Here is a 19,985-nt window from a genome sequence, read left to right on the forward strand (position 1 = left end):
TCAAAGCTAAAGGACCTGAAATGGTTCTTTAGTCACTAGTTCAAGTTGAAAGCATCTCAGGCAGGTTTTTACACAGAGAGAACATAGCAGATATTTGGTTAGTTTTTATGAGACTTGCTTACTATGATATTCTTTCCCCAGGCATTTGTACACTTGTTTTATTTTTCAGTACTTCAAGTAGCATTAAGTAGTATCTCATGGTCATCCAAGAATTCCAATGTAGAGAGGCACAGAGTCCTAGTGTTACATAATTTACACTTAAAATTTTTACTTTTGTGTAGTTATGTGAAAAGTATGAAGATGTGGTCTTGCAACCAGTTTGATCTTTTTGCGGAATTGCTTTAGTTACATGCACTAGTTAGTTCTGTATTTTATATAGTTATTTTGAGTGTCCACTTCCCTTAGATGAACTGATTTAAAACATCAGGAGTGTTGGAGTTAATGTAATATTTCCTTCTTTTTTAAAGTACTAGTCATTTTTCTTAATGGAATACTACCATTATTGAAGGAAGCCTTCTGCCCTAGCTCCACTGGTTGGTTTTCACTGCTTTCTCTTTAATTGAAGCAAGCAAATCTAAGGATGGTATTAATGCATTTGTGTCTACTCTCAATTGAGATGGCAGTAATATAAACAGAAACAGGAATAATATCACAGTTGCACATTTAGTTTTAAATAATATTATTAATTGCTGGGCATATTGCATAAATGCCTTCTATTCCAGATCACTAGAAAAATCTTTTAGTATATACCCCCTTTTGTTTCTTTTAAGGTCTAGAGATGTCTAAATTTTCAATAGGAAAAAAAGGTGAGTAAATGATGAATTGAAACTTGAGATAGTATTGAATTCATGTTTTATGGATTTATGGAGAATAACTTTTTATTTTTTACTTTTTTCTACTATGTGAAAATGATTATGGATCTTTTTGGACCAATGTACTGATAATAAGGTTGTATGTAGCACAGTTTTATATACTAGCTCAACACCTGTGTCTGCTCTAAACAAGGAAAGTATTTTAGTTTAAAATATCACACATAAGCCATAAATACTCACTGTCCTCTTGATACATCATGCCCTAAAGCTCACAGGAGAAATGGTTTAAAATTTTGTTTTTATGTCTAGATTGTAAGTAAAATCACTTGTCATAGTGAGTTGCAAAATGCAAACCTTCATTCTGAAGCTGCCTGTTTCTTATTTGGATCTGACATATTAAAAAGCATATAATTAATGGTTGACATTAGTAATTAACATTAACTTTATGGTGCTTAATATGCCATCATTCATCCATCAAATAACCAGAAATGCATAATGTCTTGGCATAAAGGTTTTAATGATATAAAACAGTTCTTCAGTTTTCATATGGTGTAAATGTTAAAAGCCCATAATGTATTTAAAGAAAAATTTTTGTGAGTGTTTGTAGGGTGTTAGCTGTATTTTTATTTCTTTTTAGGAGTATGCATCAACAATTGTGTCAGGAACTTCAGAGGGAGAATGTGGACCTCATTGTGCAGTCTTCATTATCGGCTAAAGAGCGCCACCTTGCTGCAGTTGCCAGTGCACTATGGAGGCATTTCTTTTCATTTTTGAAGAGTCAGAGAATGTCACAGATAGTGCCTCTCTCACAACTCGCAGATGCAGCTGCAGGTCAGCGTTGTTAATTTGCTAATTAGTTTCTCATTTTGCAGACTGTCAGTTTTTTCTTCTGTCTGCTTGGTAACAGACTCTTATTTTATTATGGTGCAATAAATATTTTGTCAACCAGAAAGATGAAAAGAGTTACATATTTTAAAATTAGGAACCTTTGGTTTGTTTATTATTTTCCTCTTAGTAAAGGTAAAAATTAAGTGATCGTTTTCTAAAAACAAAAGATCATTTTTAACCTTAAAAATATTGAATGTACGTGAACTTTTCTTATGCATGCATTATTTGGAAAGTAAAGCAACATTTGATTTCTTCTAGTTCAAGTAGTTTATTTTCAAATTGTATGTTCAGATATCTAGTATAAGATGAAGTTGAATAAAGAGCAATAAAGGATATAGCATGAATTCCACTTCAACATCAAGCAGATGAGCTCAGAATGACATGGAGTATAGAGGATGTTATTGTTCTGACTTCATTAGATTCTATTTTAGGTTGTAATTTTTACTTAATTTAATTATTAGCCTACGGACATGTCCTTAGGCTTTAAGGGACTCTGAATCAGATGAAATTATAGGCAAGAATTTGAATATATGTGCATATATGCACTTTCCCAAAAAGAAGTCATTATCTTTCTCAAAGGGATATTTTACCCAATGTATGTTAAGAAATACTGGAATAGAGAGTGATCAGTATGGTGACTGCATGTATTTAAACGCAATTTATATGAAGGTATTTAATGTGTTTAAATATTAACACTTTTGAAAACCTAAGATCTAAACCAAGGTTTATTTTACCCTGGTGTGAATGAGTAAAGCTAAGCTAAAAGCACTACAGAAAAGACTGCATGATATAAATTTTAAAAGACCTTGAATTCTGGTAACACTTCCATAATTAAGACTTTACAATGATACATAGATTGAAGAATTGTGACAGGGCAACGGTTTTCCAACCAGTGTAATGTCTATGAAAATAAATATTGATATTCAGTTTAACCAAAGCAGTCATTACTAGCCGATATGACTTATCTTTCTCCCATTCATCATCCCAACTCCCAGTTAGTTACCAAAAATTATATCATACAAGTTGAGTCAGTGCTGTCCTAGGCACTGAAAATAAAACAGTATATAGATATAAAGCAAAATATGTGTGGGTTTTGGGTTCGTTTTGAAATAAAGACTTCATAGGAGAGAGAAATTTCCTGCATTAAAAAAAGGATATTGAATACCCACTTTTATTGCCATTGGGGATATACCAATGGGGAAAAAAAGGACTGCAATTCCTTTTTTCATGTATAAGCTCCATGTTTTCATGGAGCTTATAGTCTAGTGGCGGGGAGAGAACATAAATAAATCAGTAGGTAAAATGTGTAATATGTCAGATGGTGATAAGTGCTGTGGAGAAAAATTAAAATATAGAAAAGGATAGGGATAGGGAAAGCTAGAGGCAAGTTATAATTTTAAACAGAATTGTCAGGAAAACCTGTGTAAGTGCCATTTGAGCAAAGACCTGAAGGAGGTGAGATATGCAGCTATGCAGCTATGAGCTATGCAGAAGTCCAGAGGCAAGAGTGTGTCTGGTGTGTTTGAGGAACTACAGGAAGCCGTCAAAGCTCTCGTGGAATAAGAAAAGAAGTAAGAGTGGTCAGAGATGTGGTCAGGCAGTTATGGAGAACTATTTTGTGTTCTGCCTTGTACATAGCTGTGAAGACTTTTGCTTTTACCCTGAGATTAGAAGCTGTTGGGAAGTCTTGAGCAGAGGAGTGATATGATCCCTCTGGCTGCTGGCTGGAGAATAGACTATCGGGAGGTGGGGAGGCCGTGTAGGGAACTATTGTAACAGCTCAGAGGTGGGCACCTTGGGCTACAGTGGTAGCAGTAGAAGTGGTGAGAAGTTGCCAGATTTCCAATCTGAAGGTAGAGCTGACAGAAGTTTCTAAGTGGGTATGATATGGTAAGCAAAACAGATAAAGGGAGAACCCCTTGTTTGAGATGAGGAAGATCGTGGCAGGAGCAGATTTTGTGAGTGAAGACTAGGATTTTGATTTTGGACATTTTTTTTTTAATATGTCCATTAAAATCCAAGTAGGGATGTTGAGTTAGACCCCTGGATAATGAACCTAGGGTTCAGGGAAGAGGTCTAAGCTAGAGATTTAAATTTGGAAACTATGTATGTATAAATAGTCTTTAAAGCTATGAACTGGATGAGACTACTAATAGAGTAAGTACCAGTAAAAAGAGAAGTTTGAGGATAGGGCCCTAGGATATTCCCATGTTCAGATTTGTAGGATAAAGAGGAACCAAGAAAGGAGACTTCAAAGGAATACCAGTGAGGTGAGATGAAAACCAAGACAGTATAGTGCCCTGGAAACCAAATGACAGAGCTTTTCAAGGAAGGAGCAGTTATCAACACTTCACATGCAGTTAATGGGTCAAATAGGATGAGGCCTGAGAATTGGTCCTTGGATTTAGTAGGATGGAGGTCACTGGTGACCTTCAAGAGCAGTTTTGCTGTAGTGGGTAGAGACAAAGGCCTTATGGAAGATATCCAAGAGAAAATGTGAGAAGAGGAATCGCTGACTGCAAATGTAGTAAATCTTTTTGAGTATCACTGTCTAAGAGAAGTAGAAAAATGGGGATGTTAGCTGGAGAGGGAAGTGGGGTCAGAGATTTTTTTCTAATAACATGGGAGAAATTTCAGCATATTTATAATGCTGACAGGAATGTTTAGGAGTAAGGGAAAACTTGATGTGGCAAGAGACTCACTTGTGTTTTAATGCCCAAGAGAAATGGGATGCCATAGACGACTTGGCCTCAGATATCCTGTAGTAGCAGAAGAGAAGGCAGAGTAAGTGGGCCCAGGTGGAGGTTGCTGGGTAGACATGGTGGTTCTCCTCTGACGTTTCTCATTACTCTGTGAGGTAGTAAGGTCATTAGCTGAAAGTGAAGATGGGGAGGAGATGCTGGCTTATGACGGAGCGAGGAAAGAAGGTATGCAATAATCCCCTAGGAGAGTAAAAGACTGAATGGACTAGAGAAATGTGGTAGAAATGATGGCCAGCTCTAAGAGTCCACTTAAAGTTAGTAGTCATAAACCTGAAGTGAGATCAGTCAGCATGGTTGCTCACCAGCCATTTATACTGGTGTAGGTGCATGTGGGGAGAAGACCAAGGGTGTAATTAAACAGATGGTGTTTTTTCCAGGCAAGTACAAAAAATCAAGTAAGAAGCAAGGGAGTTGATGGTATATGAAAATCAGTATAATAATGGACCATGTAATCAAGCTGCCTAAAAAGGGGAAGGAAGGGGAAGACTTGTAGGATCAATGAATTGTAGGTCCTGGTGGAATCAAAGGATTGTTGGATTTGGGAACCTAGAGGAGGAGAGTTGGAAAGGTAGTTCGATGCCAGAAAGAGGGGTCTTCAAAGTGGAAATTATGGTGAGATTGTACTTATGGGTAGTGCCAAGGTCTCTGTATCACCATGGGAGTGAATGGCTAAAGTAGAATGGAAGATAGACTCACTGTAGGAGAGGAGTTCAGTGCCAGGAGATTGGAAGAAAAAATCATCAAGGACTATGACAGGAGTGCAGTTAGAAAGGATGATAGTGAGCTAAGATCTTCAAGGGATGAGAGGAGGTGAAGGAGGAAATGGTAGACAAATGCAACAAGGAGAGTTAGTGCTGGTGACCTAATCTGATGACCTAAGACTCAAAGGCAAAGGGAGGGGGAAGGGAGAATGGTATAGAAGCAGCAATGTGGACCAAGAAGTAAGCTCACCTTATGTGGGTCCAGTGTACGAGAGTGTGGGAGAATAAATAGCCACCATTTGAGAGAGCTGCATAGGAGGCAGTGCTTAAGAAGCAATTTATTGATAAACATATAGTGATGTAGTGCAAATTAAGTTGGGGAATCCCAGGAAATCACAAAATAAAGTACATTTGTTTACCATGGTAACCTAAGGAATTCTAGTTCCTAGGCTTTGTGAGTTCTGACGGAAGTGGAGTATCATTGATTGATTGTAGGAGATCACTTTTTACTAGAAGAGAATGTCCAGTGTCCAAGGTGAGGAAGAACTCTGTCTGTGGCAGGTGATGAGTAAATTAACTCAATGGGAGAAGAGTGGATGCTAGAAATAATTTTTGTAATGGGTCTTTTGAATGAGAGAGTCACATAAGCAGAGACATCAGGTGTAGAATTTGCCATTTGAGGGGGCCATTATTGATTCATCATGATGATGCTGAGATAGATTATTCTAGACCCTTTCTTGGAGATCCAGATGATCACCACAGAAATTTCTTCGACAACATGAATTTAGTCCAGTTTTAGCTTTCTGTTGTACGTTTCTAAAATGTGACATTTTACTATATTTAGTGCTGATTTTTTTAAAATCACTCTTGATATAATTTTGGGGGGAGTGTTAAAAAATTCTCACTGTGAGTTTTTCTCATTTTAAATCCAGATTTTACTTTGCTGGCAATGGACTTGCCCAGCACAGCTCCATCAGATCTTCAGCCTCAGCCAGTTACATCAATGATACAACTTTTTGGTTGGGATGATATCGTCTGGCCCCAAGTTGTAGCCAGATATTTAAGTCATTTCCTACAAAATAGGTAAGTGTTTTTATTTCAGGTATGCACATTAATGTAAGCCCACGATAGATGAGTTCACTAGGAAGGTAAGAATTTTCACAATAAAAACTGATCTTTACTATATATACTCTCACTTGGGCAGTTTGTTGCTTTTCTGTGTATCAGCATTTTGACAGTATTAATAGTAGGAAAGCTTTCTTAAAACAGTGTTGCTGCTGTTTTGTCAAAACGGTTTTTGTAGGACTGCCTTATCCTCATCCTGAAATGACCTTTCTTCACTCACCATTGTGAAAGAAATTATACAATTAATATTGCTGAATCTGTAAGACACTTATATTACTGTAGTTTTAGATTTAATGATAGCTTTCCTCTTCACAGCTAGATGTTTAAAGCTTTGACTTTTGTGTAGTCATGAACAAGAGACTTCCCCACCCTGAACTTTGGTTTCCTTATCTTTAAGTGTCTCCTGCCATATTACATAAGAGATCTGAGGAACCCCAACAGAAAAAATATGCAATAGATAATAGAAATAGTATAGAATAATCAGGACAATTCAAATAAGAATATCAAGATGAGGGAAAATAAAATAAATACACAAACCTAAGAGACTGGTGTAGGTCTGATCCCAGCTGCCAGTCAGTGAAAATGAAGAGAGGTATTCTTCTCAAAAGGAAGTTCATTAAGCAGAGTCATTAATCATTTTCTCACTGGCTTTCAGTTGTAAAGTAAGGGAGTTCACCTTCAATTAGATTACTTTCAGGATCCCTTCCAGCTTAAGAATTCTTTAATAACAACAAACATTTATTTATATTATTTATTAAATACTTTTGCTGAAATTATCTGAAAGGATTTCAGTTTTTAAAATAATATTGTGTGTTAGTCACAGTTGAAGGAACTGAAATGCAAAGATGGTAAGTAACGTTGGGAAGGTTGTGTAAGTAATAAATGACCCAACTGAGTTCTTCTGTTTTGTGTTCTCTTTTTTTATGATAACTTATATTCAAAGTATTTCAAAACAGTATTTTTAGAGTTATGATTTATATGTATTTTTCAAGTGTCTAACTTTACATAACATTTATAATTAGGTTAAGACCATCCTCACTCTCTCTATCCTCACTTATAAAATGATTAGAAATCAGATTTAACCAGGCCTTTGACTTTGCAAGATAATTTTTTTTTTAATCTCATTCAGATGTTATTTTGGAATTCCTTAATAATGACTCCTGTGAGGTGGGGGAGCAGGAAAGGAAGGGATGGGAACGGGATTGGTCAGGAGAGCCACATAGAAATGTATTTTGTCTTTTTACCTTTTATCTTGGTCATGACCTCTTCTCTGTTTACTCTAAGGGCCACTGTTTTTTATTGTACTTGACACTTCCTTTAGTATTATCTCACCTAGCTAGTTAATCCCCTTCCTTGTTTTTCTAATTTTAACCATGTTCTTCTTTCCTTTTCTCCTTTGGCATTAGCCTATATGTATGCCATCAGTGGGAAAAGGAAAATTAACAACTAGGACATTACAAATGAAAGCAAGAATATTTGTCTAAAATATCATTTTGTGTGTATCTGTAGAGTTTATTTTCAGCAATGCATGTCTGCATTAGTGTGTTTGTCTGTAAAATAAGTGAGGCCAAGAGCTGGGGGATATTAGAATGTTTTCCTTTATTTCTGAATCTCTGTACTCAGGGAATACATTGTCAGGGTTTTGTTTTGGTTTCTCTTTTTAATATCCATCAACTTATTTTTACAGCATGTTATGTGAAGCACTTTCTCATTCAGGCTGTGTATCTTTTCAAGCCCTAACTATAAGATCATGGATCCGTTGCATTTTGCAAATGTATATAAAAAACCTTTATGTGCCAGATGACTCGTTCATTGATTTAAATACTGAACAGGCAGTTGGTAAGTATTGCAGGTGTTTTGCTTTCTAGATAGCTAAGTATGTTTAAAATTTCCTGTTTCATTATGTAAATTAATAGGAAAGATAAAAAATATATTTGTAAATAGGCGTTAATATGAACAGAAATTTATTTCCTTTTGCAGCCTGTTTCTTTTTCTTGATATTTTCCCGTTACTGTATATGACAAATTTCTCTCCTATAAAGATAACACAACTTGTTTCCTTGGAAGCTAGGAACAAAACTTTGCTCTCAAATGACGAGCTATTTTTTTACCTTGAAGAAACTGATCACAAAAAAAAAGTGGAAATATGAAGTAAATAACCAAATATCGCACTGTTAACACCCTATAAAGAAAAATATCCAATTATGAATAATTTCATCCCATTTCCTTGTAATTTTTTTGTTTTTAATATCCCATACAGTTCTGATTGTCTGTAGGGCATGCCTTATCCTAAACCTATTGTTTATGGCCATTCATAAATCTCACAAAGGCTGGACTGAAAAAATGCTCCAAATTTACTTTCATATATTATTACATCAGTTGGCTTTACATGAATAGCTTTTGGGACTAGGACGTTCACAAGTATTCATTTGTTTGTTTTTAAATAAAGCCTTCCCATAGTGAGAGAAACTTAGAAGTTTTTAATAATGTGGAAATTTTAATTTTAAAAGAAAGCATTGTCATAAATGAAGAATGATACATTCCCTGTTCTTCCATATATATGTGTGTGTGTGTGTGTGTGTGTGTGTGTGTGTGTGTGTGTATGTATATATGTATATATAAAATATATAAAAAACAAATTTATAAACATATAAATATTTTATTTTAACAGAAAAAGACTACATGGAACAGTTGGCTGAACTGACAAGGTTGCTATTTAAACTCTCAGAAGTAAAGAATATTCTCTCAAAGGCTCAAGTTGAATATTTACCTATCCAAGAAGGCCCTAAAAAAGCACTTGTTGTGTTCCTCGAGGTATTTTTTATTCATTAATATAATTGTTCAGCTCAGTTACAATTATTTTTCCAAAAATCTTGAAGTGTTCATAAAGTTTTTCCATAAAATGAATTATTTTAAATTGAATCATATTACTGGTTGCCGCTATTATAAAATTCTGGAGGAATAAAAATGTGAATCTAAGATATAGCACAACTCACTCTTCAGGACAGCAGAAGAATGACGTGTAATAAAAAATAATAAGAGTAAAGAATGCCACATAAAAGCCTTAACTCCAAGTCTGATCTAAATTGTAGGAGTATCTTATTGCTGAAATTGTTAGATAACAATGTTCTTCAGGTACTTAAATTTCCTTCTATATGGTCCATAATAGTTCCAACTTAATGTTTACCACCCTGTAATGAACAGTGTAAATTTTACAGTAAAATTTTAGTGTATTCAGCATAAGCACCAACTACTTCATATCATAGCATGGTTGGGGATTTAAAAACCAATCCATTTGTTTTATTTTGCCTCTGTAATAAATAGTTCCATTCAACATTGTATTTTTAATTATTAATTTTGTAGGAATCTGTCTTATGTAATAGTCTTTGTTTTATAGCCTAACTGAGGTCGTTAATGTGCTTGGATTAGTGTTTTTGTAAGCTATTCACAGTAAAACTTAGTTTATTTTCCCACAGAGTAGTTGGTATTAACTGCAACGAAGATCCTTACAATCCATAAGCTCTTTCCATAAATGTGAATTCTTCCATTGGTTTTCATTAAGTTAAAGTACAGTTGTTACAGTTAGAGATGTCATATAAATCCTAAAAATGTTTCGTAATAGTAGATGTAGATATAAAATACATATTTCTCTGGAGCCTTTTATTTAGCTGTTGATTGGATCTCCAGCTGTAATTAATTAAACACCTATGCTGGGGACCATACTGAACCAGAAAGGGAAGTAGAAGTCATGCACTACACTGATCGTTTTTGAAGGCTCTCCTAATTTAATCCTACCCAAATTAATTGCTTTTTAACTACTCACTAAATAATAGTTGTTTGCTAAATTCTAGATAGAATTATGTGAGGATTTCTTGGGGATTTGAAGAACCAAATGAACTAGTCCTTGATCTTAGAAAACTTTGACTTGTCTGAGAATACAAGACATACACAAAGGCTAAAATAATAATATAAGACAGTATATGCTAAGTGTCAGTTAGTTGATAGGTCAATCAGTAGGTTAAGAATTCAGAGCATCTTGGTATAAGAAGTTAAATTTTATCCTGTGAACAGGCTTTATAAATTTTTAAGTAGGTCTGATTTGATCAAATGACTTTAAGAAAATTGGTAACAATAGAGTAAATTAAAGGTGCAGGAGCACTAATGACCAGAAGCTAGTGAGTTTAGGAGGAATTGAAGATTGCACTATGCGATTTTTGAATGATTATGAAATAAATACTGTGTTTAACCAGAAAAATGATGACCTTAAGGAGAAATAGGAACATCATGATTTAGAGTGGGACAGAAGTAGGTGAGAAGTCCAATTTTAAACCTGTTTAGTTTGTGGTTGTGTCAGGGGTGCTCATGGTCACCCCACCCCAGGTGCTATTATGATTCACTAGGAGGACTCACAGAACTCAGCATATAGTTGTACTTACATCTATGACTTATTATAGTGAAAGGTTTCAAAGTACAGTCAACAGAGAAAAAGTGCATGGGTGAAGTCTGGAGAAACCAGGCACAGCTTCCCAGTGTCCTCTTACAGTGATATTACACTGGACATGCTTAATTCTCCCAGCAAGGAATTGGGACAACACCTATGAAATCTGTCAACCAGGGGAGCTCATTAGTGACTCAGTGCCCAGAGTTTTTAATGGGGGCTGGTCATCTAGGACCTGTTTGTCTGGCACTTTTAAAAATCCGGACTCCCAGAAGGAAAGCAGATATTCAGCATAAACTGTATTGGTTGCACAAACTGTTTAGGCACAGTGAGCCATTCTTATTGGGAAATGATGGGAAAAATCTAAGGGTCCAAAAACCAACCAAGGACCAACCTTGCAAATAGGCTTCTTAAGGGTAATGACATTGGGACCTGCTATATTAACTCTTCTCTGCACAGAAATGATAGTGTGACATGAAGGTAAGGATAGTCAAGGCACTGAAAAATATACATCTCATAGTCTGGGGAGGTTAAGGCTAAACATAGAGAAATATTGAAATCTAGGGCACTGGTTCTTAAATGTCTGTTTCATAGACCTCTAGGAGTCACTAATACTTTTCAGGGGTTCTGTGAGCTCAAAACTATATTGGTGTTTGTACAAATAGCGTAAAAGCTGTAGCAGAAATCAACACCATGGCTCAAGATTATACTAGTAGTCAGTATAATTTTCAAGGCCATGCAATCACAGAGGGGGGAAAAAGCCAGTTTGACTTAAGTGTATCATTAATGAAGCAGTAAAGTTACTAATTTTAATAAATTTTGACCCTTGAGTACATGCCCTTTTAGTATTCTGTGAATGACAATAGGAAATATATTTAAAGTACTTTTGATGCATATGAAAGCAAAATTGTTGTCTAAGTGAGAACCACTTATGTGATTGAGTTGTAAGCTGAACTGACCGCTTTTACTGTGAAAGAACAACTGACAAAGTATGGTTATTCAGACTTGGGTATTTGGCAAATATTTTCTTAAAAATGAGCCTATCACTTCAAACAAGTCAACTGACAGCATTTTTTGCTAATAATATAATTTGAGCTTTTAAGAAAATTAGAATTTTGGAACATTTGTATTTGTCATCATGAGCTTGAGAGCTTCTTGATAATTAAAGACTTTCTGACAACATTGGTGATATTAACAAATACGATTTTTTAAAAATATGGACAATGAAATGTGTTGTCCAAATTGGGAAGCTGTATAAATGAACCAAAATTTTTCAGATAACAAGTACAGGCTTTTTAGAAAGTATGCATGTGTGGAAAACATTCATTCAAAGCACAAGACAGACCAATGGCTTATAACGTAGCAGAGAACAGAACGTTCATTGACATGATTTTGGATTCTATATTACAACTAACCTTTAAGAAATACCACTTGTCAAGTTTTGGTGTAATATCAAAGAGGAATTCCCACAATTATCTGAAAAATTTATTAAAATACTTTTTCCTCTTCCAGCTACATATATTTGTGAGACTTAATTGGTTTTTTTTTTTTGCTCTTATTTTTATGATTTTTCACTCTTCTGCTTTACTGTTCTTTTTCTATCTTATATTTGTACTTAGAAAATTTATTTTCAGAGGCTTGTTCTTTGTAATATCTGAATTGAAGACTATAAATTCTTCATTTAGCACAAATTTAACTTCATCCCACAAGATTTATTTGCAATATTTTCATTATTTTGTATTTTAGAATATTTTTCAATTTCCATTGTGATCTCTTGTTTGATGTATGGGTTAAATATGTATGTCTTTCTTAATTTTCTAATATTGACAGAAATATTGACTTAACTGTTTTTATCTGCAACATATTGCAACAGCTTGTATGCAGAAGCAGATATGAGAATGTAACTGTCTTCTCTTAAGCTAGACATTAAAGAGATTTGCAAAGATGTAAAAAAAAATGCCACTTCTCAGTATATTTTTTTGGTTTGTTTTGGAAAAGAAAGTTATTTTTCACCAAAAATATATGACTTATATTAACATAATGTTTATTATTTTTTTTAATGAATAAGTTAAATTTTTCTATTGCAATTTGTAATATAATAAATATCAATAGATATAGCCCAAATGATAAGCTCTTTCAGATCCTCAATTTTTAAGTGTGTAGAAGGGAACTGAGACAAAAAGTTTGAGAATTTCTGGTCTAGGGAAAGAAGTATAGAGGAGCAAGGGCAGAGAGCTAAATGGAAAAGGGGATTCATCAAGTATATCTCTTATTCTCAACTGTCTACCTCCAAATCGTTCAAGTTCACTAGGTTCCTTATCTTTTCCTCCATTCTACATTTTATCATCACCATAGCTAACTTTAATATCACCTTGGATAACTTATCTTGAGCCCTCATTTCAAAACTTCTCCAATAGTCTTTCAGTGATCTTCACTTCTGCTGTCATCCACCTACTGCCATGACTAATCATTGAACCATGGCATCACTTGGAGCATCTGAAAGCTCATTGACTATCACTGCCTTCCTTCCATTTCTCTGAGTGACTTCATCATGACCTTCCTCTCCCTTTTCTCCAAGCGCAACATTCTGTCAAGGTCTCACTTTCTTCCTTATCTACCTTAACTAAACCCCTTGGAGGCCTCACTTCAACTACTCTTAACCAACACACTCACAATCTTCCATCCTTTGTCTTATCGTTACACCTGCAAATCTTCAACTTTGGATCGGTACAACCACCTGCCTTCTTTCCTTTGTGTTATTTCCTGAAAGCTGCAGGAGAAAAATCACATAACCGTGCATGCTGGTGCCATTCATGGTCCAATTTGGATAATTGAAATTCATTGGTAAGTTCCCAATAATGGCTTGGAAACTTTACTACTCTCCTCAAACCTTCTAACCCATCTCTAGCCAGTTTTCTCTTGATTCTTTTTTTTTTTCACATCTTTATTGGAGTATAATTGCTTTACAATGGTGTGTTAGTTTCTGCTTTATAACAAAGTGAATCAGCTATACATATATCCCCATATCTCTTGATTCTCCTAGTGACTTCTCGACTCTTGTTTATTCTCACCTTCCCTCAATTAATCCTCTCATTTATTTCCCTTCCTCTTCTCACTTCACCATTATTCTCTACTACCTCACCTCACATTTCTCTCCTCAGCCTCCCCATTTTGCCATTTCTACCCTTTGTACCTCATCCTTTTTTTCCTCTGAGAAAGTTAAGCTGGCATCTAATGGCTTATAAAGAAAATTCTAGGAAAAAAAATCAATTCATATCATAAAGCTGAACTTTATTTATGGAGGTCTCACTTGTAAGAGTCTGTTAACCTCATCTGTAGGTCTTTTTTGTAGGAATTTGGGGATTTAGAATTCCCAGTCATGTCCTAGAGATATGGTGAGCCAACCTGTTTGGAATGCTTGATGTGATTTGGTTATAAGCTTCTTGTATATCAGTTCCATGTATCTTTTACTAATACTTTGCTGACTCATAATTATTGGTGAACTGATTTTTTATTTTTCCTTTAACCTTTATTTTAATTATAAAAGGCAAGATAATTCTTTTTACCTGGATTTTAATTGCTATGAACATTTATTGGAAAGTTAAGGATGAAGGCTTAAATGTAAGGGATGTGTGTGTGCATGTGTGTGTGTAGAAAGAGAAATTATCTTTATTTTTCAAAATCTGTATTATATAAAACTTGGAATGCTAAATCATGTTTTCCCTTATTTATAGGCTGTTGGTATAACTTACGGGAATCTGCAGACACTTTCTGATAAATCTGCCATGGTCACAAAGTCCTTAGAATACCTTGGTGAAATATTAAAATATATAAAACCTTATTTGGGAAAAAAAATTTCCAGTGCAGGTCTGCAGCTGACTTATACGATGATGGGTATGTATTCCTGACATTATTAAAACTTGCCTAGGTTGAGCCTATAGTATCGTGATGGATAGGAATATACTAACATACTAGCTAAATCACTGCTGTCTGTACAGTCTTAAGAGTGATCTGAAAGACAGTGATTTAGTTTAAAATAATTCATGTTGGCTTTCAAGTGTATCTCTGTCTTGCCCCACCTCCTTTCAGAACTTTTCTTGTTATGCTTGGTTAATATTAAAATTAATTATGATCAGTACAGAAAATATACCAACCCCAGTTTGCTACCAGTAGTCTATTGTGAATCACTAACATTGCGAATGCCTCCATAATTAAAATGGACCTTTTTTCAGTACTTACCTATGCTTTGTTAGAATTTAAAACATCAGAAAGCCATCACTTTCTTCTGTTTTTATGGTCTGCTCTGTATGAAGGAGGTCAGGAAAGGATTTATTACAGCACTAAAGATACGTATGCTTCAAATCTTGTTTCTCACAATACTATGTTTTCTTCTTTCAGAAAGAATGTGTCTGTTCTATAACAACAGAGTTCATTCTTCTTTAGGAAGTCAGTAATTTGAATATCTTTGTTCACTAAAACCATGTTGCTAACCAAAAATAGGGACTGGATAAAGGGAAATGAGAAGGATTTCCTTAGATGTTTTTATACAGAATTTAAGTTTTTTTTTTTTTTTCTCTGTGGCCAAAACCTTATATCTGTTCCCTTTGATCTTGTGAACATATGAATAAACCTGATTTGAGCTGTCTGAAACCTTTTATCTTTGTTGTGAAAGATAAAGGAGAATGTGAAAATGTGTAAATATGGATGATGTAGAATGTAGTGAAAGCAATAGTAGCAATTCGGTCATTTTAATTTTAAAGAAACAAATGAGAATTTATTATAAATTTAATTTAGTAAGATGTAGATTAACATGTATTTCAGCATTTAAGCTTTTTTTTTTTAATATCTTTATTGGAGTATAATTGCTTTTCAGTGGTGTGTTAGTTTCTGCTTTATAACAAAGTGAATCAGCTATACATATACATATAGCCCCATATCTCTTCCCTCTTGCGTCTCCTTCCCTCCCACCCTCCCTATCCCACCCCTCTAGGTGGTCACAAAGCACAGAGCTGATCTCCCTGTGCTACGCGGCTGCTTCCCACTAGCTATTGGTTTTACATTTGGTAGTGTATATATGGCCATGCCACTCTCTCACTTTGTCCCAGCTTACCCTTCCCCCTCCCCGTGTCCTCAAGTCCATTCTCTAGTAGGTCTGCGTCTTTATTCCCGTCCTGCCCCTAGGTTCTTCATGACCTTTTTTTTTTTTTTTTTTTTTTAGATTCCATATATATGTGTTAGCATACGGTATCTGTTGTTCTCCTTCTGACCTACTTCACTCTGTATGACAGACTCCAGGTCCATAGCATTTAAGCTTATAATTTATTAGTTGCTATTAGATTTTTGCTAAGCTAAATGTATGATTTCAGAAGTATGTCTGTATTTTACAAAATATGTGATTGTCTTATCAGGAGCTGCAAAATCATTTGGATTGGTGATACATAGACCCGGGACAAAATTCTCCTTATGAAGAATTGAGGGCCTTCTTTGTTTTGTTATATGGTTGATTTTTTTATTTAGTGGCAGGTGGATACTGTATTCTTTCCCTTTGTCTAGATCTCAGAGACTGGAAAAAGAGTACACTGCTACAGTGTTACCCGTTTAGTCAGCAGAAATTTGGAACAGATAATTTACTGTCTTATACATGTACAAAGTTTAGAACAAAATAGAGAAAGAGCAAATATAAACGTTTGAGAGTTAGAACCTCTTCTAGGTGTGCTGGGGTTGGGATATCACATCCACCTGAGGGAAAGAGAGCTAACCACGGAAACACTGTGCTTTGCTCTCCTGGCCGACTCCTCCCTGAAGATGCCTCTGCTGTTCGCTTGCAAGGCCGCTAGTGGGAGGTGCGAACTGTTGACAAAACTCCTCCAGATTAAGGTGTCTGGGGTCTTCACTGTAGCTAGGTGATTTCTGAGAAAGCAGGATTGGTCTCTCAGTAGTATCTTCCACTTTCCTCCTGTTTATATCTTTTTTTTTTCCCCCTCATTCTTTATATCTCTAATTTTCCTATTTCCATGCCTTTCCTTTTGATCATCCTTCTTTCTTGGGATCATTCATCCCCTTTGGTCTTTGTAACTGAAATTCTACCCATGATCCTTCAGGGTCCAGCCCAGGAAGACCTGCTCTCCCTGACTGTGCTTCATCTGTCCTTCTGCTCTGACATTTTTTGTAGTTTACCACTTATTATAATTATCTGTGTACTTGGTGTGCCCCCACGAAAATTTAAACTTGCTTATGGTTAGTGGCCGTATCTTTAGAACTTTTTATTCCCATAGTCATATTGTATTTTGGACAAATAAGAACATTTAGTGAGTGTATGTGAGGCACTCGATTGGGAACTGAGGATACAATGGTTAAAGAGCTTCTCCATTGTAGAAGATGGCATATACTAAATAAATATTTCTGGAACTTAATAATTTTATAAACCTAGCTAATAGTACATAATGCATTTTGTAATGTTACTAAATGAGCAAAGTTACTTTCTAACTATAAATACATCTAAAAATATATATTGTAATGATCCCAATTCTCTTTTTTTTAAGGCGTAGTATATACATAGAGTAGAAAATAAGTTAATACATAAGAATTCTAGTGTGACTCTCTTTCAATTGTGGGAGTATGTTCCCCACAATTTTTCTCTATTTTCAGCTTTATCAGTAAATAAGTAATAGTTTATAGCCAGGAAAAATACTAGGTTTCTTACAAAGCTACTCTGTGTATTTCAACCTTTCTCAAAGTTTTTTACTTAAAAATTTTCTTTTTCTTTGCATTTTTAATTCCCTACACACCCGAACATTCTTTGCTGAAACTTTCAAAGTAGGGGCTTAATGTTGCAGTAAAATAAATGTGTCATCTCTACTTTCTCTGAACTCATAAAACTTAAGGTCTTCAGCAAAGTGTTTTAACTATTGCACAAGATAAAATACAAGGGTAGATGATGCATTTTGGGTTGGAAGGTCCTTGCTCTTTATAAGTTAATACCTGTGTGACACTTAAGAGTGATATGAATCATTTCAGCTGTTGGTGGTGATGGCAGTTCGTCTTACTGGTATACTAATGTTGCTTAGAATGTGAGCTTTTCTTACATTGCTGTCATTCTCAAATTTTTCACTCACTGGAAGAATGAGAAGCAAGCATTATTTAAAATATTGCTAAGTGAGCATTGTGTTTCTTTATGATTGATTATTGTATTTCCTTTTACAGCAGAAGATTAATGTTGCTGTTTGTTGTTCTTAGAAGTGATTATTAGTTGGGTTCTTTTTTTTTTAAACATCTGTATATCCTTCTATAAGCATATTTTTGTTTTCCTTCAGAGCTTGAACTTTAAACTTTTTGTTTTATGGAAGTGACTTTGAATTTTATCATCTTTTTTGCTTTTCTAAGATGGAATAAAATATAAAATTTTATGCAGCACATGTACCATTGCTGTTTGGACAAGTGCTTAATAATCTCCTTTTAAATTCATATTTTTCAGTAAAGGAGGCCTCAATTGCAGTAATATACTCTAAAGGGAAGTATATATCTGCTCTTAATTACTTTATTGAACAAAAGGTGCTCATTTGATAAGTTTTACTATCATTAAATGTAGCAATTGACAGACTCCCATCATCAAAGAAACCATAATATATTTCATGTAGTAAAGAAGTCTGTTTCTCTTCTTTTGAATCAAAATTTAAATTCATTTTTTGCTCATGTTAAATAACTGAAACTTATAAAAACTGAAGTTCCAGGAGGTTAAGTGATTGCTTCAAGATGTTACAGCTAATCTTTTTTCCTGCTTTAACAATTAAATTTAGTTATACTTCTTCTTGTTGCAAACTGGGTTGAGACAGCCTGTAAATTAAATGTAAAATATGAAGAAATAAGGGTATCAGTAAAATGGAGAGTAGCATGATGAAGCCCAGGGAAAAGTGAATATATACATAAAAGCATAATATAGGATCTTACAGTGTTCTTAAAGTTGAACTGTAAATTTGCCTCTGAGTTTCCTAGCAACCAAAGCAAAAAGAGAGATCTGGTTAATTGCAACATTCAATCTATATATTCACATAATGTATAACCACACATTGTGTGTATGTTTTAAATGCCAGTTACTCAGGAAATGTATGTTTTTCTTGGCCCAGAACTCAGAGAGTTATCTCTTTAGCGAAATACTTGGCATAAGTCTTTTGACTCTTAATACATGTTTCTTCCTATTGCCAACTTTAACTTGGTCCTATGTGTTATAAATATACTTTTTTTTAGTGGAATGACAAAATTTTCTGGTTAGAAGATAACCATAATTTCTCTTACTGCTCTTCTGTGTTAGGAACTCTTGTTAAATCATGGGCACAGATCTTTGCCACCTCTAAAGCCCAAAAATTACTATTCCGGATCATAGACTGTTTACTGCTGCCACATACAGTATTACAGCAAGAGAAGGAGCTGCCCGCACCTATGTTGACTGCAATTCAGAAGAGTCTTCCTTTGTATCTCCAGGTATAGTAAGTGTGCCTACTTAAAAGTTAAAAAAAAAAAAAATTGACACCTGCCTTAAAACAGTTTACTAATTGCAGATATCAAAACCATACATTGTAATCCTAATGTACATGTGTGATGTTGCACTTCCATTGAACAGGTTTAAAATTCCTTTTGGTTTGGTCTCTGAATACAAAGATGGAAGAGGCAAAAGCTCCACCCTCAAGAAACTTAAAGTTGAGAGAAGAGACCAACCATCAGAGACTCTCCCAGCAGTGTGCTCAGTATTTTCCTTGGAGGCCTCAGCTATCCGTCAGCCAGACTGGGATGAGGAGATGCAAGAGAAGATAGCTGTAGTAAAGGATATTAGGTATTAAAGAGCAGTGTGGGTAGGAGTTGAAGGACTGTTCCTGTCAGAGGGAACAGCATGTAGAGGGCATAAGCTATAAGAAAACATGACACATGGGGAAAAAGCAAATAATTCTGGTGTGGCTGGAGGCTCATACAGGAGGGGCCACATAGTGAAGGGTTTTGTGTGGCATACTAAGAAGTTTGGACTTGTTCTTGTAACACATGGGGACCGTTGATGGATTTTGGGCAAAAAAGTGGGAGTGACATACCATATTTACACTTTTAGAAAGGTGTTTCTGGTCAACGTTTAGGTTGCTGTAGAGATTAGATTGGAGACTTGGAAGGTAGTGAGTAGTTCATTATCTGAAGGTTTTGAACTAAGGCAGTGGGTATACAGGTGCACAGCAGATTTTAGAAACATTTAGGATCTCCAGTCACAAAGTTGCCGAGTA

The 19,985-nt window shown here is 35.0% G+C and overlaps 1 protein-coding gene across 3 annotated transcripts in view; it reads left to right on the forward strand.

The window, feature by feature from the left end:
* MMS22L (MMS22 like, DNA repair protein) overlaps positions 1-19,985 on the forward strand; it is a 135,192-nt gene that overhangs the window by 96,579 nt on the left and 18,628 nt on the right. For 2 of the 3 annotated variants that reach the window (XM_036872245.1, XM_036872244.1), the window contains exons 15-20: positions 1,450-1,643; positions 6,096-6,246; positions 7,976-8,127; positions 8,959-9,101; positions 14,460-14,619; positions 19,034-19,203. In XM_036872245.1, coding sequence (XP_036728140.1) covers positions 1,450-1,643; positions 6,096-6,246; positions 7,976-8,127; positions 8,959-9,101; positions 14,460-14,619; positions 19,034-19,203 — 970 coding nt within the window. Of the gene's footprint in view, positions 1-1,449; positions 1,644-6,095; positions 6,247-7,975; positions 8,128-8,958; positions 9,102-14,459; positions 14,620-19,033; positions 19,209-19,985 lie in introns of all 3 variants that reach the window. The other variant, XM_036872246.1, reaches the window with a different exon arrangement.

The sequence above is a fragment of the Balaenoptera musculus genome, chromosome 12 (assembly GCF_009873245.2).
Source record: "Balaenoptera musculus isolate JJ_BM4_2016_0621 chromosome 12, mBalMus1.pri.v3, whole genome shotgun sequence".
In the NCBI taxonomy this organism is placed as follows: Eukaryota; Metazoa; Chordata; class Mammalia; order Artiodactyla; family Balaenopteridae; genus Balaenoptera; species Balaenoptera musculus.